At 37.7% G+C, this 25088-nt stretch overlaps 1 protein-coding gene and 1 non-coding gene across 3 annotated transcripts in view; both read left to right on the top strand.

Moving 5' to 3' along the window:
* The first annotated feature begins 1847 nt into the window (after nt 1–1847).
* The window catches only part of LOC127791913 (callose synthase 12-like), a 37930-nt gene continuing 14689 nt past the window's right edge, over nt 1848–25088 (top strand). Inside the window, exons 1-2 of one of the 2 annotated variants that reach the window (XR_008021026.1) lie at nt 21051–22281; nt 22550–22625. Coding sequence is in view for 1 of the 2 variants with exons in the window: in XM_052322093.1 (XP_052178053.1) it covers nt 1899–7184 (5286 nt within the window). In the remaining variant the exon portion in view is untranslated. Of the gene's footprint in view, nt 7204–21050; nt 22282–22549; nt 22626–25088 lie in introns of those variants that run through there. The other variant, XM_052322093.1, reaches the window with a different exon arrangement.
* On the top strand, nt 4834–4912 carry LOC127792733 (small nucleolar RNA J33). The gene has a single exon (XR_008021201.1). It is a non-coding gene; the product is annotated as a small nucleolar RNA J33 (small nucleolar RNA).

Genomic DNA, 25088 nt, shown 5'->3' with positions numbered 1-25088 from the left:
GTCTATTCAATACATTTTATTTTTAGTATTTAAATATTTTTGTTAAGTAATAATAAATATATTATATTTTAAAGTATTTTATTAATTAACGAGAGCATTTGGAGGTTAAAAATAAAATTCGTTTAACTAATATCTAGCAAAACTCTCTTATTTTTAACACTTAAATATTTTTTACTGATTAATAAAATATTTTAAAACACGATATATTTACTATTACTCGGTGGTGAAGTACTTAACAATTTAAATAAAATATAATTATTACACTTTATTTGAAATGGGTCATGCTCTATTTGTACATCATTTATGTACACTTTGGGCTACACAAGACACATAAATGACATAGATACCCCTCGTCTTATTGTGCTTCACTGCGACTTAGTGCCTTGGGTTAAGGTATTTTAGACATTAGTACATCATTGCATAGCCCAAGATGTACACAATGATATACAAATATCACTTTCCTTATTTGGATATAATGCATTAAGTATATTTAATAAATGTCTCAAAAATAATTATTAGCATTACCCATTTTAATTTAAAATTTCACTAACAAATGTCTAAAAGTACTCGTTAAAAGATATTTAATGCATTTTATTTTTATTCTTAAACCCTTCTATTACTAGTAATAAATATATTGTAATTTAAACTATTTTAGTAATCAATAAAAATATTAAAACAAATAAAATAAAATATATTAAATATACCTAAACAAATATTTTAAAAACACTCATCCCCAAAACCCATTAATTTACTGATTTAAATTTAGCGATAGCACTTCCACCAAATCAAAGCAACATTAAGAATTGTGACAATAATAATATCATCAGTTATATATAGTATTTTTAGAGAAAACGTTAGATAGAAAAGACAATAATGCATGATTTTCTTAATCTCCTCCAATAAAAAGGGATTGCATAACTCATTAGTCATAACTCCTACCATTATTATTCTTAATTGAATTGACATATTATTAACCTTTAATTTTTAAATTCCAAAAGTGTTTTTAGCTTCATTTATTTTTATTTTTAATTTTTATTAGATTATTAAATCTTTCATTAGATAATAAGAAACTCAGTTTTTTTTAATTTCTTGACTTGATGTTATGAACTAAAGAACAGATTTGTTGATATTTTTAAAAGGTAAATATTATAACTTTTTTAAACATAAAATTATAAGACATATTTAATTACAAAAAAAAAGTTTTTCTGCAAAACCAAACCAAACCAAAGAACAAGTGTCGTAAACTTTTGAAGAGGAGGAGAAACAGAATCTAGCCGTTGCCTCACGCGTGGGTCTTTGAACGCTCGTGGTCGTGGGGCCCACATGAACGGCTCAAATTAATATTCAATATCCTACGTGGAGGGACGCTTGCTATATGAATTAACGTAAATAAAGATACTCAGTTTTATATTTAAAATAATATTTGGGTACTAATATTATTTTATGTTACAAATTAAATAATAGCTAATATAAATTTTTTAATAACTAACTTCAGCGCTTGATTGAAGACACGTCACGTTTGTAGTACTTTTAAAAACGTGAAACAAAATTACACAGTCATATTGTAATTTCAAAAATTGTAAACAAAGAACCAACCATTGTAATTTATTTAAAAATTATAAAAAAAATTATATTACTCATATCGAACGAATAAATTATGAGGGGGAGGGCGTGGGCCCATGAGATAGCCCTGCAATCCCGCGTCGGGGCAATGCAACATGACTTGCCCGGGCAACATGACATCCCTCGTTATGAAGAATACAAATCGAGCCGTTACTCTCCTCCGTGCCCAATGCCCGCAATCATTTGGCTTTACACGTTACGCCTTTTCAGTTTTCAGTTCTCTCTCTCTCTCTGCGCGTCGCGCCACAACCACATTTCCAGTGATCTGAGATGCAATGAGCCTGCGGCAGGGTCAGCCGGCGGGTCAACACAGGCCAAACCCATCCGAACAAGCCTATAACATAATCCCCGTCCACAACCTCCTCTCCGATCACCCCTCGCTCCGGTACCCCGAGGTCCGAGCAGCAGCGGCCGCCCTACGCGCCGTCGGGGACCTCCGGCTACCGCATTACATCCAATGGAACGACCAAATGGACCTCCTGGACTGGCTCGGAGCATTCTTCGGCTTCCAGGACGACAACGTCCGGAACCAGCGCGAACACCTCGTGCTCCACCTGGCCAACGCCCAAATGCGGCTTACGCCGCCGCCGGACAACATCGACGCCCTCGATGCCGCTGTGATCCGCAGCTTCCGCCGCAAGCTCCTCCAGAACTACACCTCCTGGTGCTCCTACCTCGGCCGCAAGTCCAACGTCTGGATCTCCGAATCCGATCGCCGCCGCGAGCTGCTCTACGTCTCGCTCTATCTCCTAATCTGGGGCGAGTCCGCCAATCTCCGCTTCCTTCCCGAATGCATTTGCTATATTTTCCACCACATGGCCATGGAATTGAATCGAGTTCTCGACGATTACATCGACGAGAACACGGGTCGACCCGCGGTGCCCTCAGTGTGCGGCGAGAACGCTTTCTTGAACCGGGTCGTGAGGCCCATTTACGAAACGGTTCAGACCGAGGTGAAGAATAGTAAAAATGGCACTGCGCCTCACTCGGCGTGGCGGAATTATGACGATGTGAATGAGTATTTTTGGAGCAGAAGGTGCTTCGAGAAACTGAAGTGGCCAATTGATGTGGGGAGTAATTTTTTTGTGACAGAAAGGAAGGATAGGCGTGTGGGGAAGACTAGTTTTGTGGAGCAGAGGTCTTTTTGGAACCTGTTTAGGAGTTTTGATAAGCTGTGGATTATGTTGATTTTGTTTCTTCAGGCGGCCATTATTGTTGCTTGGGAGGAGGACGATTATCCCTGGCAGGCACTGGAGAGAAGGGATGTTCGGGTCCGGGTTCTGACCGTATTCTTTACTTGGAGTGGCTTGAGGTTTCTTCAATCGCTTATCGATGTGGCAATGCAGTACAGTCTGGTTTCCAGGGAGACTTTCTGGGTTGGGATGAGAATGGTGTTGAAGAGTGTTGTTGCTGCTGGGTGGATCATTGCTTTTGGGGTTTTCTATGATCGAATTTGGACTCAGAAGAACCAGGATAGGAGGTGGTCTGATGAGGCAAATAAGCGGGTTGGTAGTTTTCTTGAGGTAGTTTTGCTTTTCATATTGCCAGAGATCCTAGCACTGGCTCTATTTATTTTGCCGTGGATTAGGAATTTCCTAGAGAACACGAATTGGAGGATCTTTTACTTGTTGACATGGTGGTTTCAGACCCGAACTTTTGTGGGCCGTGGCCTAAGAGAAGGTCTTTTGGACAATATAAGATATACTTTGTTCTGGCTAGTGGTGCTTGCTGCAAAGTTTTGCTTCTCTTTCTTCCTACAGATCAAGCCAATGATTGCTCCTACAAAAACCCTCTTGGATCTTAAGAACATGAAATATGAGTGGCATGAGTTTCCGCATAGCAGTAATAGTTTTGCAGTTGGGATATTGTGGTTTCCAGTGGTGTTGATTTACCTCATGGATTTGCAGATTTGGTACTCAATCTACTCCTCATTTGTTGGAGCAACAGTTGGATTGTTTGCGCATTTGGGTGAGATAAGGAACATGCAGCAATTAAGATTGAGATTCCAATTCTTTGCTAGTGCAGTTCAATTTAATCTCATGCCTCAGGAGCAGCTCTTAAATACTAGGCGAACTCTGAGGAGCAAGTTAAATGATGCAATTCACCGGCTGAAGCTCAGGTATGGGTTTGGCAGGCCCCTTAAGAAGCTTGAGTCAAACCAAGTGGAGGCTAACAAGTTTGCCTTAATATGGAACGAGATAATTGCAACTTTTAGAGAAGAAGATATAATCAGTGACAGTGAGGTGGAGTTGTTGGAGCTGCCTCCAAATATTTGGAATATCAGCGTTATCCGCTGGCCTTGTTTGCTCCTTTGCAACGAGCTGCTGCTTGCACTTGGACAGGCCAAAGAGTTAGTAGATGCATCTGACAAGTGGCTTTGGTATAAAATCTGCAAGAATGATTACAGACGGTGTGCCATTATTGAAGCTTATTGCAGCATCAGACATTTGCTGCTTTGTATTGTCAAATGTGACACTGAGGAACATTCCATCATCACAGTTTTGTTTCAAGAAATTGACCAGTCAATTCAGACTGAGAGGTTCACGAGCACATTTAGAACAACAGCACTTCCTCAGATCCATGCGAAGTTCATAACTCTTCTTGAGCTATTAATGAAGAATAAGAAAGATATTAACAAGGTTGTGAATATTCTACAGGCCCTTTATGAGATAGCCATTAGAGACTTTTATAAAGAGAAACGGAGCATTGAAAAGCTAAAGGAAGATGGTTTGGCTCCTCATAGGTCAGTTTCCAGTGAGGGCTTGCTTTTTGAGAATGCCATTGAGTTGCCCAAATCTGATAACAAGAAATTTTACCACCAAGTTCGGCGCTTGCATACAATTCTTACATCTCGGGATTCAATGCACAATATCCCTGTAAATCTTGAGGCAAAACGACGTATTGCATTCTTTAGCAACTCTCTTTTCATGAACATGCCCCATGCTCCCCAAGTTGAGAAAATGATGGCTTTTAGTGTATTGACCCCCTACTACAATGAAGACGTGCTATATAGCAAGGAACAACTTATAACTGAGAACGAAGATGGGGTTTCTACATTATACTACTTGCAGACCATCTATGCAGATGAGTGGAAGAATTTCTTGGAGCGGATGCGCCGTGAAGGAATGGTAAATGATCACGAAATATGGACAACCAAGCTAAAAGATCTTAGGCTTTGGGCATCTTACAGAGGCCAGACACTATCCCGCACTGTCAGGGGAATGATGTATTACTATCGGGCTCTTAAGATGCTGGCTTTTTTAGATTCTGCATCAGAGATGGATATCAGGGAAGGATCACGTGAGCTTGCATCAATGAGACCAATTGGTAGCATGGATAGTTTCAGCTCAGAGAGGTCATTATCTTCGAGGACTTTGAGTAGAATAGATAGTACAGTGAGTTTGTTATTCAAAGGTCATGAACATGGAACTGCTTTAATGAAATACACTTACGTGGTTGCATGCCAGGTATATGGGGCTCAAAAGGCAAAAAAGGACCCCCGTGCTGAGGAAATCCTGTACCTGATGAAAAACCATGAAGCCCTTCGAGTTGCTTATGTTGATGTGGTTTCCTTGGGGAGGGGTGAGAAGGAGTATTACTCTGTCCTCGTGAAGTATGATCAACGATTACAAAAGGAAGTGGAGATTTACCGGATTAAGTTGCCTGGTCCCTTGAAGCTTGGAGAGGGAAAGCCAGAGAACCAGAACCATGCCCTTATCTTCACCCGTGGAGATGCTGTTCAGACTATTGACATGAACCAAGATAACTATTTTGAGGAAGCTCTAAAGATGCGAAATCTACTGGAGGAGTACAAAAACTACTATGGTATCCGGAAGCCTACTATCTTGGGAGTTCGGGAACATATTTTTACTGGATCTGTTTCATCACTTGCGTGGTTTATGTCAGCTCAAGAAACTAGTTTTGTCACCTTGGGACAGCGTGTCCTGGCAAACCCCTTGAAAATTCGAATGCATTATGGACACCCTGATGTCTTTGATAGATTTTGGTTCTTGACTCGAGGAGGGATCAGCAAAGCTTCCAGAGTGATTAATATCAGTGAGGACATTTTTGCCGGTTTCAATTGCACATTGCGAGGTGGTAATGTCACTCACCATGAGTACATCCAAGTTGGTAAGGGCAGGGATGTTGGGTTGAATCAGATATCCATGTTTGAAGCCAAAGTTGCAAGTGGAAATGGTGAACAAGTCCTAAGTAGAGATGTTTACAGGTTGGGACACAGGTTGGATTTCTTCCGCATGCTGTCATTCTTCTATACCACTGTGGGTTTCTTTTTCAACACACAGATGGTAGTCCTAACTGTCTATGCTTTTCTATGGGGTCGACTTTATCTAGCACTAAGTGGAGTTGAGGCTTCTGCAGTGGCAAATGACACCACCAACAACAAAGCACTTGGTACAATCTTGAACCAGCAGTTGATCATCCAACTTGGTATGTTCACTGCCCTACCAATGATTGTGGAGAACTCACTGGAGCATGGATTCCTTGGAGCCATTTGGGATTTCATTACAATGCAGCTCCAGTTGTCATCTGTATTCTACATGTTCTCTATGGGAACTCGTGCCCACTACTTTGGCAGAACCATCCTTCATGGTGGTGCAAAGTACCGAGCAACTAGGCGTGGTTTTGTTGTGCAACATAAGAGTTTTGCCGAGAATTATAGGCTTTATGCTCATAGCCATTTTGCCAAGGCAATTGAGCTTGGGCTTATACTTGTAGTATATGCTGCTCACAGCCCCATAGCTACTGACTCCTTTGTTTACATAGCATTGACCATCTCAAGTTGGTTCTTGGTGCTTTCATGGATCATGGCTCCTTTTATTTTCAATCCTTCAGGTTTTGACTGGTTGAAGACAGTTTATGATTTTGAAGAATTTATGAATTGGATTTGGTACCGTGGTAGTGTATTTGCGAAGGCCGAGCAGAGCTGGGAAAAATGGTGGTATGAGGAGCAGGATCATCTGAGGACAACTGGCCTTTGGGGAAAGATATTGGAAGTAATCCTAGACCTCAGGTTTTTCTTTTTCCAGTATTGGATTGTATACCAGTTAGATATTGCTGCCGGCAGCAGAAGTATTGCTGTTTTCCTGCTTTCTTGGATCTATGTGGTTGTAGCTGTTGGCATTTATGTAGTTGTAGCTTATGCTCAAGACAAATATGCTGCAAAAGAACACATCTACTATCGGCTGGTTCAGTTACTTGTGATAATTCTTGCCATTCTTGTTATCGTCGTCTTGGTGGAGTTCACCCAGTTTAGTTTTGCGGACTTCTTTGTGAGTCTTATGGCTTTCATTCCTACTGGATGGGGGTTCATTTTAATAGCCCAAGTACTCCGCCCCTTTTTTCAGGACAGAATGATATGGGGGTTTGTTGTTTCTGTGGCTCGGATGTATTATATATTGCTTGGAGCGATTGTAATGGCTCCTGTAGCAGTGTTATCATGGTTGCCTGGGTTCCAGTCAATGCAGACAAGGATTCTATTCAACGAAGCATTCAGTAGGGGCCTGCAGATATTCAAGATTGTGACAGGAAAAAGGATATAAAGTTGAATAATGATTTGAGGTAATTGTCATTAAACTCTTCTTTTCTGGAAGAAGTTTCTCTGTTCCTATTTAGGATATCTTATACCAGTTCACACATTTATAAAAGTAGTGCAACTGTTTTTGTCATGTGATTGATGCCTGTTGTGCTTTATTTTCTCTGTTTTAGTATTTATAATATTCAACAAGAGAGCAACCTTGTAGCAATAGTAAGGCTGCTCCTTTGTGACTGGAAGGAAGGTCACAAGTTTGAGTTGTGAAAACTAACCTCTTTACAAAGTAAGGGTAAGGCTGTGTACAAAGATAACCTTCTCTTGATTCTTGCAAAGCAGTGAGTCTCATACATTTGAGACACCACATTTTTAGTATTTATTCAACAATATCAACTATTTTTTGCTTTAGTTCTTGATCTTGTACTGAACTTTGCTGGTAGAGCAAGCTGAAGTCCTTTACTAACTGAATCTGGGAGTTGCTTGAAGTTCTCGTTGGAAAATGCTTTTCATTTGTGCTCACAAACTGTTTTTGTGCCTTGACGATATATCGAACTTTTATTGTTCATTTTGCTATTCTATGTAAAGTTGGACATGGATTTGCCAAGTTTGTGTAATTCTTAAATGTATCAGATTAACCATAGGAAATGAAAGTACTAATTTCTGGTCGCCTTTGCCAAACAATATATAGTTTGGCTAGTTTTTCTTGGGTGGGGCCAGGGGGGAGATTTAAATCATATTATTTCCATAATACTTTTGTGTTGGCTATCTTGGAAATGGATGGAATGTAGGGATCGCAAAATAACCTAGCCCCACCCTGATTGGGGAGGGAATCAACCACCATTGACTGGGTTGGGTCAGGATTGTATTTAGCTGTCTCAACCTCACCGTCAGCACTCCCTCTCTTCAATCTTCAACCCTTCAATTTGTTCAAGCTAGCTAAAGTAGTTGATAAATACCATTGGCACTTTCAAGGCAACTCTTCAGTCGTTCACTTTCTGTAAATTTTTTGTGATTCCTTTTTATATATATCCGGATCTTTTCTTTGTTCTTCTTTTTCTTCTTACTTTTTTTTTTTTTGGGGGGGGGGGGGGGGGGTGGGTTGTGTTAAGTTTTTTCATTCTTTTCATATATGTATCTGTATCTATAGGGCTGTATGTATTATGTAACTTGTTGGCGAGGGCCCTATTCTGCCGATGAAGCTACTGTTTACTTATGGCCGCTGGATTTATTTGTGGTATAATTGTCTTTGTAAGCATTAATAATTTTAAGAGTCTAGCATTGTTTATGATTGCAAAATGACTTTTGGTTGGCAGGTGACTGTAAACTTATTGCTTGCAGCTGCCACTACTACAAGCAGTAAATTTACTACTTGCAAGTTTGCAGCCAAGTGCAAGCATTTTTTGGTAGTTTTTCTTTTTTTATTTGTTTCATTTGATAAGTGAATATAACCGAAATGCATCTTGGTGGGGATAAGGGTGCCTCGACCTACCCCAATCCCCACCTCCCGATGAAAACTTCTGCCTCACCAGGGATCATGGCCCGCTCTCACCCCGCTCCATTGCCATCCCCACCTGTACATTTTCCCTGATTGGAATGCTAATAGCAGCTTCGGAATGTCCTTTTTGTTAAGATCTTATGGTACCCTTTAGCAATGTTCTTAAAACTGGACTGGCCAGTTTGAACCAGAAAAATGGGAGTCAGCCAGTGAGTCCAATCTTAATCAAAAAACCATTCAACATTCTGATGAACTGCCTTGTTCAGCTAAGGACTGATTGAACCACTTAAAAAGCCAACCCTTCTTCAAAACTTGTGTTCTATGCTGTTTATTCTTTAAGTTATAGTTTGATTTTTCGGTTTCATCGTAGCAACCCATGCTAGAGATGGACATAATGACAAAGATAACGTTGACGATGGTCTTGAATCATTGAGAGTCAAAATAATGGCATCAAAGTTATGGACAAAGGAGGAACTAAAAGAAAAAAATTTACCTAGTTTTTTTTTTTTTTTTTTGGGCATTCACAAATTGATTAATGAGGCATGGTCCTTACATCAAGTCCCATATTTATATTTGTTTGTGTTTCTTGTCGCTAAACTATACATCAGTGAAAATTTATACAAATAAATAGAGGCCTCAATTATTAACAATCATCATAAATGGCATTTGGCTACAACTATATCACAAATTCAAGTTGTACATGCTAAAACATTTCACTCTCATCAAACAGTCCTGAATTTGATATAAATCTTTTCTGAGGTCAACATACAACATACTAATAGAACCAAAACACCACCCTCCAATTTTACATATTCTTCATCATTTTGTAGCATCTTTAGCCTCTTACTTAACACATTACATTTAGATTTAGATAGCACAATAATCCGAGAGGGGGATTGAATTGAGTTCAAAATTTTTAGTTTTTGAATCTTTTTTATGGATTGAGTGTAATTTGATTAAAAAGATTGTTGTCAAGTGAAATGAACAAAAAGAAAACAAAGAAGTCCAAAAGATTACTGTTATGACATATGCATGATAAGAGATTTGTGAGAAAAGTAAAACCCCTAATGATGAAGACTAGACCAGGGATCAAAACAGAAACTGAGGGCCTAACCACATGTTGAGTTATTATAGAGACTTCCATCTAGTGGGAATTCTCCCTCCCTTGCGATTTTGCATGGTAAGGTCCTGCCCTAGGATGACACTCGATCAAGGTTGGGACGCCGCACTCATGCACTAGGGACAACTTTTCTATGAAATAGGGTTGGCAAAGAAAACTATTACATTGTTGTACTAATACAATGAAAAAATAATTATATTTGAACAAAACAGAAAAAACAACTGATTGAAGTAACTTATTCGAGTAAACTGAAGAAATAGTCAAGCAACTTAGGATGAATACTCGATTAGAGAGAAAAAAAAAGGTTTACTCGATAAAATGGAAATTTGCTTCAATACTTTATTGAACTTACAAATGGGATATATATATAAGAATTCTTCTACAACATCTCCTAAAAAACAGAAAAAAAAATGAATATCTTTAAAGGATAAAGTTTATCACTAAAGCCGAAATTATCACTTGTAATCAACTTCCTCCTTTTTCTTATGAACCTTATCTCTCTATCAATTTAATCTTTTGTAATCTTTCCTTATCTCCAACCAACCTTATCTCTTATCTTAGTCTTTCAAAATTTTGATTTCCCAACTCATCTCTTTTTCTTGATATTCCCAACACTCCCTCTCAAGCTGGTGAATAGATATCAATAATTCCCAGCTTGCTAACACATCAAAACTTGGCTTAGACATAGCTTTAGTTAGAATATTAGCCTCTTGATCTTGAGTTGGAATGTATGAGAGGATAACTGTTCATTTTTCAATTTTAGTCTTGATGAAGTGTCGATCAATCCTAACATGCTTTATCTTATCATGGTGAATTGGATTGTGAACTATACTAATGGTTGATTTGTTGTCACTATATAGCTTCATAGGTGCATCCCGTGATATCTTTAAGTCATGTAATAGTCTTTCCAACTAGATTAATTCACATATTCCTTGGATAATTGCTTTATACTATGCTTTTAGCTACCATTGACTACTTTTTACTCCTCCAAGTAACAAAGTTTCCCCATAATTTAGTGCAGTATTCTGAAGTGGATTTACTGTCTTCAACAACTCTTGCCCAATCTGCATCAATATAGCATTCAATTTCATGGTTGTTACATTTTCTAAACAAATAGGCCCTTTCCTAATGTACCCTTGAGATATCTGAAAATATGATTTACTACATCTAGATGTCTTTATGTGGGAGTATGCATAAACTGACTTATAACACTCACACTAAATGCAATATCTGGTCTTGTTAGAGGTAGATAGATCAATTTTCCTACCAGTCTTTAGTATCTTACCTTGTCCGCAAGATAATTAGCCTCTGTGCTCCTTGATTTCCAATTCTATTCCAAAGGAGTACTTGTAGATCTGCAACCCTTTTTCCCTATTTCAATGAGAAGATCTGGAGTATATTTCCTTTGAGTGATAAAAATACCTTTTTTACTCTTTGCTACTTCCATGCCAATGAAGTATTTAAGTGTTCCAAGGTCTTTCACTTTAAACTCACCTTGTAGATACTCTTTTAGTTGTTGAATTCCCGCAGCATCATCACTTGTAAGAATCATGTATCCACATATACGATTATAATAGATTTTCCATTCTCAGTTTACTTGATAAACAAAGTGTGATCAGCTTGCCCCTATTGATAGCCAAGCTTTTTCATAATTGCACTAAATTTTGTAAACCATGCCCTGGGTTCCTGCTTTAGACCATAAAGGGCCTTCTTTAGTTTGCATACCCTACTTTGATTTTCAGATGATTCAAAACCAGGATGATTCCAAACTTCCATTCAATAAGGGATTCTTTATGTCTAATGGGTGAAGTTCCCAATCCAGATTTGGTGCCATAGATAATAATACTCTAATCGAATTTAATTTAGTTATAGGAGCAAAAGTCTCTTCATAATCTATTTCATATGTTTGAGTAAAGCCCTGTGCAACCAACCCTGCCTTGTTGTACCTGTCAATTTTTCCATCAGTATTATATTTTATTGTAAATATCCACTTGTAACCAACTATTTTCTTGTCTTTAGGTAGCTCTACAATGTCCCAAGTTTGGTTGTCAACCAAGGCCTTCATTTCCTCTAATACAGCCTCTTTCCACTTGTGATTTTCCAAAGCCTACTATATATTTGTAGGAATTTTTACCTCATCAACTGAAGCAGTGAATGCCCTATGCTTTGGAGATATCTCAACACAAGTAAGATAATTCGAGATAGGATGTTTGGGGTAAGACCTCACTCCCTTCCTTATAGCAATAGGCATATAAAGATCATCCTCAATTCTAGTTTCTTCCAGGTTAGAACCTGCATTTAGTTCTAATGATTGGGTTTGAGAAGAAATTTTAGGTCTCCTTGAATAGACTTTAAGGGGCTAATCAGAGGGTTGAGGTGATTTAATAGAATTTTCTGCTCCCTTTGCACATAATTCTTGAATATGTTCAGTGGAAGATTTAGCAGGAACATTCGACTCATTAGATGGAGAAGGATTTGTAGAAACAATGGGAGTCAAAACAATAAGAAGTGATATAGATGAGTCCCATTGCTTCTCTTTTGTAGATATCTCCCCCTGAAGAGAAGTAGGGGCGTAGTAGAGTTGATGTTCAAGGAAGAAAACATCACAGGATACACAAAATTATTTGGTTTTAGGAAAATAATAACACTTGTACCCTTGTTGTGTAGGGGGAATGTAACGCCCCCTTTTCCCAGAACGCGCATTACCTCGAGATTTCGGGAATATTTTTTTTTTTTCAATATCATCATACACACAACATAAGTCTACAATCATTTCCCAACAATCCCAATTATACCTTCTCAGCATATCAAAATTTAAAAATTAATAGACTAAGACAGATATTATCAATCACATCAGCGAAAGTAAAATTGAAATCTCAATGATATATAACCGACCAATTTCTCTTACAATTAAATATCCAGATCGATGTTTCAAATGAAAATATCAAAATATTACATAACCTCTGAACATCGTAATCATAGACAAAAACATACGAAAACTAAACATAACAGCTACATCTCGATGACATTCTTTCCCTTGGCGCCACTGCTTTCACCTGGAACGTTTGAATATTCTAGAGACATAGTCCAAATTAGATGCTGAATCATCTAAGTGAGAGTTCAAAAACATTTTCATGAATATATGCAAAATCATATATAAAATCGACAAATTCCAACATGACCCAGCCTAAGAGAATCCCACATAGCACTTAGCCCTAACCGGGGAAAATGCAATCTCTCTAAGGCGACACGACCACATCGCCCATTGGTAATTACAATCCTGCTTAAGAGGGACAACCTCGACATATGAACCCGGGAATCACCCCATTATCATTGTTAGGCATTACGTTCCTACTCGAAAGCATTCCAAAACCCAACGCAATCCTAACCCCAAGAGTATCACATTAGCACTATCCCCGAAATCAATGACACCTCGGTATCAATGCTATTGCTCAAAGGAACCTGGGGTGGTGTCCACTCTCAGCCCCGCCATTTGAGTACCGTAGGGTGAAGTCCGTCTCAACCCCGTCCCAAGTAGGTCACATAACATTAATTCCTAGTGCGCATCCCGAGTGCTGTCACTTGAGGCTACGTCACAGGTTAACAACCCACGTCCCACATGGACAACACATAACATGCCAATGCCGAAAATCATAACATGCATGACATAAAATCAACATCTCAATGTATGCAATTTACCGTACAAAATTTAATACATGTATAAATAATCGTTTGGACAACCATCACAATAAACCTAGTCATGGGGATGAACACTCACCTTGGGGCTAAGTTCAAGATTCCTCGAAATGCGTGCCCGACCTCGATTCTCGTGTTAGGCGCTCTATAGTTCAAATTTGAGCCTCAACGATACCCTAGACATCATATGTTTTCAAAGGAAAATCAATATCTATTTTTCCAATTTTCTCATAAATTTTCTCTAATTTCTTCCTAATTTTCTCTTGATAATTCCAAATAAATACCTCTTAAGTATTTTTTCCAATTTTTTCTCCACAAGAATTAATAAACAATATTTATAAGCCTCTGAAAATTTTCCAGATTTTCTCTTATTTTCTCAAATTTCCATAATTGCTTTTTCTTGAGAAAATTTATTTCTTCTTGATTTCCTTTGAATATCCTCCAAGAAAAATCACCAAAACTCATAAAATAAATCCCTTATCCTTCTGGAATTTTCTCAGAATTTTATAAAAATCCCTCCTATTTATTTTCCATTTACCTCCTTTCAAAAATCCAAAATAATTATCTCCTCAAGAAATCTCCAAGATAAAAATTTATCAAAATAAACTATTCATTTTTCTTGAATTTTTGGATATTTTTTCAGAATTTTATTTCCTTTAATTCTATTTTTTCTCTATTTTTCTTTATTTTTAACATTTAAAAAAATACAAAAATACCTTCGATCATCTTTTCCGGCGACCTGCTCCAATGGCTGATCCAATGACACCACCTTGAAGCCCTCCTCAAGACGATCACAATAGTACCCTCACATGGCCGAAAAACTCACCGGAAATAGCGCAAATAGTCGATTTACAGTCCGGTTTCGACGAAGCTTCGCGTTTTTCGGCGAGCTTCGAAACACCTTCAAACTTTAATGAAACTTCACAAAATTCTCCAGAAATGATCCTTAATACATGCAGAATAAAGCCCCTTATCCCAGACCTCTGATTCGCTCCCAAACGTGAGAAATCCAAAGTAAAATTTCAGCATTCGGCCACATTCGAACCTCTATTTATACCCGTTTTTGAATCCCAATCGAGCCATACCTGGTCAAATCGACGCTTCAATCATCCTTACAACCATTTAATGGCCTCAAATCATGATCATTCGATATGAATCGTCCTTCCCCAAAAATCCGACGACCGCGGCCATGCTTCACCATTTTCTGTCAAATCACAGCCATACTTGGCCAATCTCGACCCATATCCGATCCTAATCAAACCCCCACGTGGTGCGGCCCATTTTCGTACCCCTAAACGGCCTCAATGGCCTCACCCGAAGGCTGGCCGGTGATGGCAGTGGGCAATGGCAGCCATGGCTGAGCTCCCTTCTTAATTTTCTGTTATTTACACTTTGCCCCCCTTAAAACTATCTCTTACATTTTGGCCCTCATTCTCAAGCCCTTGAATTATCCAACTATCCTACTAAGACACACAAGATTAGTACTTCTCATTTCTCCCTAACTTCTGAAAAATTAGCGTTTTGACCTCCCTCGGGCAAATTTAGAAAATTGCACTTAGGTCCGACTGATCGTTTTGACCCTAAATCCACTTGATTCAACCCGAAATCACTTAAGGGTTATTCTATACATAAAATATTAGTCCTTGATATGTTCCGTTGACTTTTCGAATGTCTCCTACGTCAATTCGGTTTTCTCAGCCCAGTTGATAGCTGTACCGAAAGTTGCTCCCGATCCAATTTTTTTCATCACCAAAAATCATAACTTATATTGCTTGATGATGCTATACCATTTTTCTTAATTATCTAGGGTCTGAGGTACTCCCTTCGGTCGATTCGATGATCTATTTTACTATCAAACCCATTTTTTGGTATTTAAATTCATCTAAATTACACGGTGACCTCACACAGATATGGGGTATTACAGGGAATAGCTAACAAAAACACATTTCAAACTTTTTTTTATCTAGTCTACCTTGATGTATAGATGGAATATGAACAAAAGTAGTGCAACCAAAGATCTTTGGGGTAAGAGAGTTAAGAGTGCAGATGTTAAGAAAGATTTTTAGCAAACAACTCAACAAAGTTTTGAAATTAAGGGTTTTAGAAGGAGGTTTGTTAATTAGGTATGCAGCAATTGACACAGCTTCCCCCCTGAAAGAGTTAGGAACATTGCTAGAGAATATAATGGATCGAGCAACTTCAAGGAGGTGTTTGTTTTTTATTTCATCTATCCCATTTTGTTATGGCGTGTAAAGGCAAGAGTTTTGATGAAAAATACCATGATCAAAAAGGTATTTTGTGAAATCTGGGCTAGGGTATTCCCTCCCATTATCTGATTTGAATATATGAATAGAAGACTGAAACAGATTTTTTACATGTTTATGAGATTGAATAAAAACTACACTAGCTTTAGACTTGTATTTCATTAGATAAACCCAACACACCCTTGAGTAATCATCAATAAAAGTAATAAGCCAACGAGTACTAGTTAAGGTTGGAACTTGGACTAGTCCCCAAATATCATTGTGAATAAGATGGAATGGTATGGAAGGTTAACTAGGAGATTGTTTGGCAAGAACACACTGTTCACAATTAAAAGAAACAATGTCTTTATTACCAAATAATCTAGGGTACAAGCATTTTAGGTAAACAAAACTAGGACGACCTAATCGCTTGTGCCATGACATAATATCACAATGAGACAAAGAAACTAAATTAAAAGATCTATAAGTAGTGGGACAAGACAGAAAATAGGTAGTGCCATGACATAATATCTCTAGTCAATTTACTAATTGATATAAGATTGTAGTTGATATTCGAGACATGTAAAACAAACAAAAGTGTTAAACTTGACAATTTATATCTCCTTTTTCTAGTTATACTAGTCAAATTGCCATATGCTACTGTAACTTGGACATTATCATTACATTTCTCATATATAGAAAATAGGGAAGAACAATCGGTCATATGATTTGATGCTCCTGAATCTATAATCCACATATTTTCAAAATTCTAGTGAGATAACAAGGAGAAGTGAAAATTACCTCTTTAAGCAACTGCAGCATTAGAGATTGTATGTTCAAGTTTTTTAGATAACTTGTATTGAGATAATAGATTTTTCAAAATCTCCATCTATTCTGTAGTAAATGGAAAAGTATTGCCAGGTTTCTCATCTGTCAGTACTAAGCCAATTTAGGTTGGTCCCTTTGGTTCTTTGATTTCCAATTTGTAGGTTTTCCATGCGGTTTCCAATAAGTCTCCTTGGTGTGATTGGGTTTGTTGCAATAATTATACCATAGGTTTGTGTCTTTATTCTTCTAAATTTTCTGATGGGATCAGTGTTCTAAAAAGCGCTAGGCGCTAGTCAGGCGCCAGGCTGGGGCCTTAGGCGGAGCCTAGAAAACTGCTATTTTTTTTTTATTTTTTAAATTTTGTAATGTAATTTGATGTTATTTTCAATTAAATCAAAGTTGAAAAGCATTAATAATGCAACATAAACCAATAATAAAAACATCAATATACTATAAGCAAGCAGCAGATTTTTTGCAAATATTATAGAATATATATAATTAATAATAAAAATTAAATATAAATCTAATAATTATATATAAATAGAAAAGAAAATGAAGTAAAATAAAAAATAAAAAACATAAAAAAGAAACCAGAAACGCAGCAAACGCACAACCCACAGAGAGAGAGAGAGAGAGAGAGAGGTTACGAGTCGACCGAGATGGAGCTCGTCGCGACGGAGATGGAGCTCGACGGCGAGGACTGGGGCAGGGGGCGACGACGCTGAGGCAACGAGGACGAGGAGGACGCGACAGATAAGAGGCGGTGACGATGAAGCTTGGTGGTGAGGATGGAGCTGGACGCAGCAACGGCGGTGAGCTACTGGCGGGCCGATGAAGCTTGGCGGCGTTGAGGTGAGAAGAGAGTGAAGAGGGGGAGACGCTAACAGGTTCGATTTATGTTTTAGTAAAAAAAGCCCTAACAAGCCCTAGGCGCGCTGGTCGACTAGGTGCCGCCTGGGCGCCCAAGCCGGACGTTTACTCGGGCCGTCGCCTAGGAGGCCCGACTAGGGCAATTTTGGGGCAGCTAGCGGCCGCCTAGCGGCTAGGCGGCGCCTAGCCTGATTTTTAGAACACTAGATGGGATGGACCATTCTAATGAACTGCCAAAATAGAGTTTTGAATACCTATATTTGGAGGAGATGATTTGTTAAGCATCACCTTTTTACGGCTTTCCTCTCTTTTAATTTTAGCAAAGGCCTCACTAATGGAGGGAAAAGGTTTAGAACCTAGGAGTCAGCCACGAACTTCATCCAAGTCCTTGTTAAGTCTATGCAAAAAAATCGAACACTTTTTCTTTCTCAAGCATCTTGACATATTTGGCACTATCTTCAGAATAGTGCCAGTTTATGTCATAGAATATGCTATTAAAACATTATAATATCCAGTCACTAACATATTACCTTGTTGAGTAGTCTTGATGGCTGATCAAATCTCAAAGCATTGTGAGGTGTTTTCAAGATCTGAATAGATTTCCTGTACCGCTATCCAAATATCCTTTGCGATTTTGTAGAACAAGCAAGTCCTTCCTATTTTTGGCTCCATGGAATTTATGAGCCAAGCCATTACAATAGAATTCTCAGCATCCTAGGTTGAATAGTTAGGTGTTGTTTTAGGAGGCATGGATCCATCAAGATCCTTTGCCCTTCATTACCAACAAGACTGATTGAAACCATTCTCGAAAATTTGTCCCATTCAATCTATGTTGGGTAATTTGAAGAGAATGAAAATCAAGGTTTGAAGAGATGGAAGGAATAGATTGAGATGGAGCATTAGGGATCAAAGAGGTGGCAGAAGGATTATTAGAGGAGGAGGTATTATCCACCATAAGTACAAGAACTAGTAAGTTTATATGAGATAACTAAAGGGGAACGAACTGGCCAATAGGATTGCTAGCTCTAATACCATGAACAAAACAGAAAAAACAACTGATTGGAGCAACTTACTCGAGTAAATTGAAGAAATAGTTGAGCAACTTAGGATGAATACTCGATTGGAGAGGGAAAAAAAAAAAGTTTACCCGATTAAATGGAAATCTGCTTTAATACTTTATTGAACTTACGAATGGGATATATATGCAAGAATTCTTCTACTACATCTCCTAAAAAATAGGGGAAAAAAAAATTGAATATCTTTAAAGGATAAAGTTTATCACTAAAGCTGGAATTATCACTTGTAATCAACTGCCTCCTTTTTCTTAGGAATCTTATCTCTTTATTAATTTAATCTTTTGTAATCTTTCCTTATCTCCAGCCAACCTTATCTCTTAGTCTCATCCAAATTCAGAATTTTGATTTCCCAACTCTTATCTCTTTTTCTTGATATTCCAACAATATTCATATTATAGAAGATACCTACAAGTAAGAAGACATGAAAAGAATAAGCAACACTTAATTTCTCTACTACGATATAGCTCCTATATTTATTTGTATAATAAAATAGATAAATAGAATGACTCTTGTTAGATATTCTTTGACTTGTTTAAACAAGTTGTTGTTTTGGAATTTTCAGTGTTTTGGTGAAATTTCATGCATGTTGGCATGTTTCAACAAAAAAAGTAGAAATTTGATTTTTTAGTAATGTTTTATGTCTATTTTATAAGTAGAAGCATGGAAATGCATGGGAGAAGAGGGCATCCTTTTAGTTAATAAAATTATTTAATGTGATGGTTAAATAAAAAATTATATGAACTGAGTGGAGAAAAAACATTCTATTGCCTACTTATAAGATGTTCATAGTTGTGAAAATTATAGGAGCCATAGGCTAAGAAGAGAAACTAAGGTTGCGTTCTCTTTACTTTTCAATTTTCAATTTTGAGTTTTGAATTTATTTTCACTTTTCTGTTTTGGTAGTTTGTTTTTAGAAAATTGAAAATGCATTTTCTTTGTTATTTTGATAAATTATTTCTCAAAACAGAAAATTAGAAAACACGTTCTCTTTAAAAATTTGAAAATATTTTTTAATAATATTTTATTTAATAAATTTGATTATTAAATATTTAATATTAATATATTATTACAAAATATATACATTTTAAAGTTAATGAATTTTGTAATATTTTTTTCCCATTACAATAATAAAATATGAATAAATAAATATGTTTTGAGTTTAGAGTTTGTTTTGGATTAAAACACGCAAAACAACATTTGTTGTTTTGAGTTTTCTTTACATTTTTTTTTTGTTTTTAAAAATGCATTTTTAAAAACAACAAAGAGAACGCGCTTTCATTATTTTAGAAAATTAAAAACTAAAAATGACTTGAAAATAGCAAAAGAGAATGCAACCTAAGGTCTTCAAAAATCAAATTAGTTTTATACCTAGAACGTCAGCAGGGGAAGTTTTTCTACTTACTATGATGTCTAATAGAAAGGTCCAAAGATAAACAAAATAATTGGAAAACGGTATTTATAGACTTAGAAAAAGCATATGACAAAGTCTCAAGAGAAGTCTTGCAGAAGGTGTTGGAGAATAAAAGGGTCTAGATTGCTTTATACAAGTTATTGAGGGCATGTATTATCAAGAAAAAATGTGTATTAGGAGGACTTGTGGAGGAGATAGCAAGACTTCTATAATTATAATTGGATTGCAGCAAAGATCTATATTGAGCTCTTGCCGCTTTGCTCTTCTAATGGATGAACTCACAAAACACATCCAAGAAGAAGTGCCTTGGTTACTCTTTGTTGGCGATATTGTCTTGGTGGATGAGAAAAAGAAAGCGCGAAAAATAAACTTGAAATAAGCTTAAAATTCTTGAAAGCTTACTTGAAGATTTATTGAGTCCACGGTATTTATACAAGTTTACATGCCACTTTATCCCCTAGAAAATAGGAGTAAATTCAAACTTAAAAAACTATAACTAACATTCAATTTAGGCTATCTATTATCTTTTGGATTTTAAACTTCTAAACTTGAATTCCTTCCTTGATTCTTGGAGCTTTATCCATCTACCAAACTTCCTTTTAAATTATCATCTTATCCAACCACCTTATCCTCCTTTTTAAACTCTGAATTCCTTAATCTCATCCAACACTCCCCCTCAAGCTGGAGAATAGATACATGTCATTCCTAGCTTGCCAATTAGTGCTTCAAAACCTAGTCTTACCATGGCTTTTGTAAATACATCAGCTACTTGACTGGTTGTGGGAATATATATAGAATAGATTAATTCCTCCTTCATCAATCTCCCTTTTTATAAACTTTGATCTGTTCTTGCATGCTTCATGCAATCATGCTGAACTAGATTCTTCACAATACTGATTGATGATTTACTATCACTATATACCTTTGTTTGTTGTGATAAAGGTATTTGTAAGTCTTCCATCGGCCTCTCTAACCAAATCACTTCACAAATTCCTTGAGCTATAGCTCGGAATTCTGCTCCGGCACTGCTATGAGCAACCACCGACTACTTCTTGCTCCTCCATGTAATCACATTTTGTAGAAATGGGGACAATGAATCCATTGTTTATGGGATCCCACAGATTGAGAAAACATGTATCCATGTTTCATGGGTTACATGTTTCCATGTTTTATGAGTTTTACTTTTCTATCTTTTTGTGTGTATATATGATGTTGTATGTAGATTAGATGGTGTGTGGAGAAGTCATTGTATTCCATATAGTTTTGGTTTGTTATATGGTATTAGAGCCACCCGCAGCCGCCGTTGATCTGCCACCATTATAGCAGATGAATCCGCCACTGTCGTCAAGTGCCAAGAGTAGAGAAGACAAAGGGTCTCCTGCTGCGGCTATGCTTGCCGTCGTTTTGTTGGGGCTTCATGGCAAGATAGGCTACCTCCCCAGAGCCCAACCGCCGTTCAACCTCGTGTATTGTCAAGATCTGAGGTCGCTATGGTCTAACTTGACTCATCAGATCCAACTACACCCAGTAGCTCGTCGGTCGAAGAATTCTCAGATCTGTAAGCCACAACGACTTGCAAATCTAACGACAACATCGGATTAACTTGGGTGAAGCATGACCGTCTCCTGTTCACCGTGGTGCAAACCTCAAGCGTTCGTCGTCGCCAGCCAAACCACTCAGTAGCCAGGCATCCAGATCTCGCTTGCTGCTGCCCTGATTACTCCTCGAATCAGCCAAAACCCAGTCACGCCACCACCACCATCACCGTCGCCAACCTCAGATAGGCCAAACCCAAGGAGCCCAGCTGTCGGTGAGCCGTCATGTGCCACCCTTCAGATTTGTTCGCCAAGATTGTTTTTGTTCCGATCTCTCTCTTTGGTGCTCCAATCGTGACGCCGTCACCACCGTTGGACTCGCCTCTCTCAGCCCATTCAGATCCCGGCAGTTTGGTTGCCGTCAACCGCTGGTCGTCGACCACTGCTTGTCACCTTGGTCGATTCTCCAGTGACTTCTCCATTGTTGCTAGCCACCTTTTAAGCAAATCTAGATCTGGGTCAGATCCAACCCACCCAGTTACGATCCGTTTCAGATTTGGTTAACTAGTGTTGACTCATTAGGCCAGATCCAACTATCAGATCCGCCAGATAGATCCAACAAACCCAACCAACTCAGATTAAAAGGCGAAGAATGATTGGATCTACAATGTGTAGTCACTTACTAGTCAACAGATCATCGCTCCCTACCGCTACCATGTTAGACGTTCCCTCCACATCTGGTTCCTTCAACAAAGAGCAGTTCAATCAACTCTCGACATTGTTACTGTCCAATTCGTTACCTGATACACCTAATGGTTCTTTAGTATATTCAGGTAGAACTACTTTAGCCCTGATTACATGACCAGCTTGCCCAATCTTTTCGATTCATATACTCCTTGCTCAAGTAGTGAGAAAGTAAGGATAACAGACGACAATTTTTCTTCTATTGCTAGCAAAGGCCTCATTAAAATCTCTGAAAGTATTGATCTTCAATCAGTACTTCATGTTCCTAAACTTACTTGTAATCTTTTGTCTATCAGTAAACTCTCAAAAGATTCTAACTACTGTATTACCTTCTTTGATTCTTATTGCCTATTTCAGGACCAGAACTAGGGGAAGACAATTGGCAGTGCTAGAGAGATAAACAAACTTTACTACTTCAATGAGGATTTCTTCGGTAATAGAAAAGCTCATGGATTAAGTGAAAATAGTTCAATCTCTGTTTCTGATCCAATAATGCAATGACATCTCAGGAATGACATCTCAGGCTAGGCCATCTAGTTTTCCTTATTTAAAACACTTATTTCCTAAATTGTTTAAAGGAGTGAATTGTTCTAAGTTTCAATGTGAAAATTGTCATTTGTCTAAAGATCATCATGTTAATTTTGCTCCCAAACCTTACTGGCCTTCAAAACCATTTTATTTGATTCACAGTGATGTTTGGGGACCCTCAAAAGTTACCACTTTGTCGAGTAAATGATGGTTTATAACTTTTATCGATGATCATACTAGACTATGTTGGGTTTACTTGCTTAATAAGAAATCCGACGTAGCAAGTGTTTTTAAAGATTTCTTTTACATGATCGAAGCCCAATTTCAAACAAAAATTTGTATTCTTCGATCTGATAATGGAACATAATACTTCAATGAATGTTTAGGGGATTTTTTGAAAGAAAAAAGTATTTTACATCAATCAACATGTCGTGAAACTCCTGGGGAGATGCTGTTTTAACTCCTTGCTATCTAATCAATAGGATGCCGACTCAAGTCTTAAACTTTGAGACATCTTTAAATTCCTTAAAAAAGACTTTTCCCATGTGTCGGTTGTCCTCTGAGCTACCTTTAAAAATTTTTGGATACACTTGCTTTGTTTACATTCCACAAATTTTTCGATTCAAATTAGATCCAATGGCAGAAAATTGTGTTTTTATTGGTTATGCTCCCAGAAAAAAAGGGTACAAATGCTTTAATCCTTTGACAAAACAACTTACATAAGCATGGATGTCTCTTTCATGGAGAATCAACCCTATTTTACCAAAAATCATCTTCAGGGGGAGAATATTGTAAAGGAAGATAATTTTTCTAAACCTGTAGAAGAAGATAATTTTTTGAAAATTTTTGAATCTTTTCCAAATATGTTTGATATGATTGACACTCCACTCCACTCTGATAAACAATCCAGGGAAAAATTCAAGATAGTGGAGAAAATTGCCAAAGGCAGTCTGGATGCAGGTTTCCTGAAAGGAAAAATGAACCAGGATAAAATCTTGAGTCTTTGTGTGTGTATGTTCTTCTAATTTTCTGTTTTCATATTATGTTCTCTTATTTCTTTTATGAGTGGATAATTCCGATTATCTTGAGGGTAGAGTGTTTGATTAAGTGAGGCGGAAGATTGGAACAACAGAGACCTTCTAAGCAACCATACTTGCTTACCTTTCTCTCTAATCTCAAATCCCTTGGGCTATTCTATAAGATAATTTCCTCTTAAATCTTCATGGAAAAAGGCTGTTAGTGACACCAGTTAAACAAGAATTAAGTCTTAATGTGCTGTCATAGCTTAATAGCCACTAGCCTGGTCTTTTTACCTAGGCTTTTTCTCATTTTCAGCACCTACCTTAATCTCAAATAGTCACTCACAGCTCACCACCCCTTTATCCTAAGGGTTCATTCACTAAAGTCCAAGGCAACTCCACTTCTAATTTCATGGCAACCAGCCATTTTTTAGAGTCTATTGAGTGCATTTCCTCTTCATAAGAAAGAAGTTCCTCACCAGCCTCTTCTATAGCACTTGACAATGCATAGGAATCTAAGTCCAAAAATCCATACCTCACTGGAGGCCTCATGTTCCTTCTTTGCCCATTTTACCCATCTGCCCTAGAAGATCTACCCAAACTGGAAGAACCAGCACTTTCTGTAGGCTGGAACCTTTCAGAACTTAGGGGATCAAGGCTGCCAGTAAGCTGTCTAAGGAAGGAGAAACATCACCATCACTATGCTGGTCCATATCCATAGAAGAACCAGCACTACCAATAGGCTGGTCAGCTGCCAAATCCTTGGAATTCACCATGAATATATTCTATAAGGGCTTTGGATATGTGGTTTGCTTTCTTGGGAATTTTACCGTATAGAAGACTTTCCAAACATGCATGTTTCACATTGGTCCAAATCTGTTACCTTTTCAGCCCCTAGGATACCTTAATTGGACAATACTCTAAGGCCCTGCTCACTAATATATGAGCCATCCTTGTAATGCCACAATGTGGTTTAACCATAGGTTCTATTTTCACCTATTTGTGCTTCACCACTCAAAGCGGTTGCTTGCAGCATATATCACCCATTGTGTAGGGCAGCTTTCATGCATATGAGAGCTCCCCTAGATACCCTTAGAATTCCACCATTCCTCTATAGGAATAGACACTCTTATCAACTATCCTAGGCATATAGGGTTCCTTTTCAAAACTGGAACATACCTAACAATTTTTTTTAAAAAAAATTCTACCAATCCTCCATGCATTCTCAATCTTATGTGTCCTATCCCCATTTATATTACACTCATGGTGTTGGGATGCGCAATAGACTCGGCCACCTTTAACACTTAGACCAAACGAATCTGAAAACAAATATTCGATGGCTAGAAGCA

The sequence above is a fragment of the Diospyros lotus genome, chromosome 15, assembly GCF_014633365.1.
Source record: "Diospyros lotus cultivar Yz01 chromosome 15, ASM1463336v1, whole genome shotgun sequence".
In the NCBI taxonomy this organism is placed as follows: domain Eukaryota; kingdom Viridiplantae; phylum Streptophyta; class Magnoliopsida; order Ericales; family Ebenaceae; genus Diospyros; species Diospyros lotus.
This window is presented reverse-complemented; position numbering and strand designations above follow the sequence as displayed.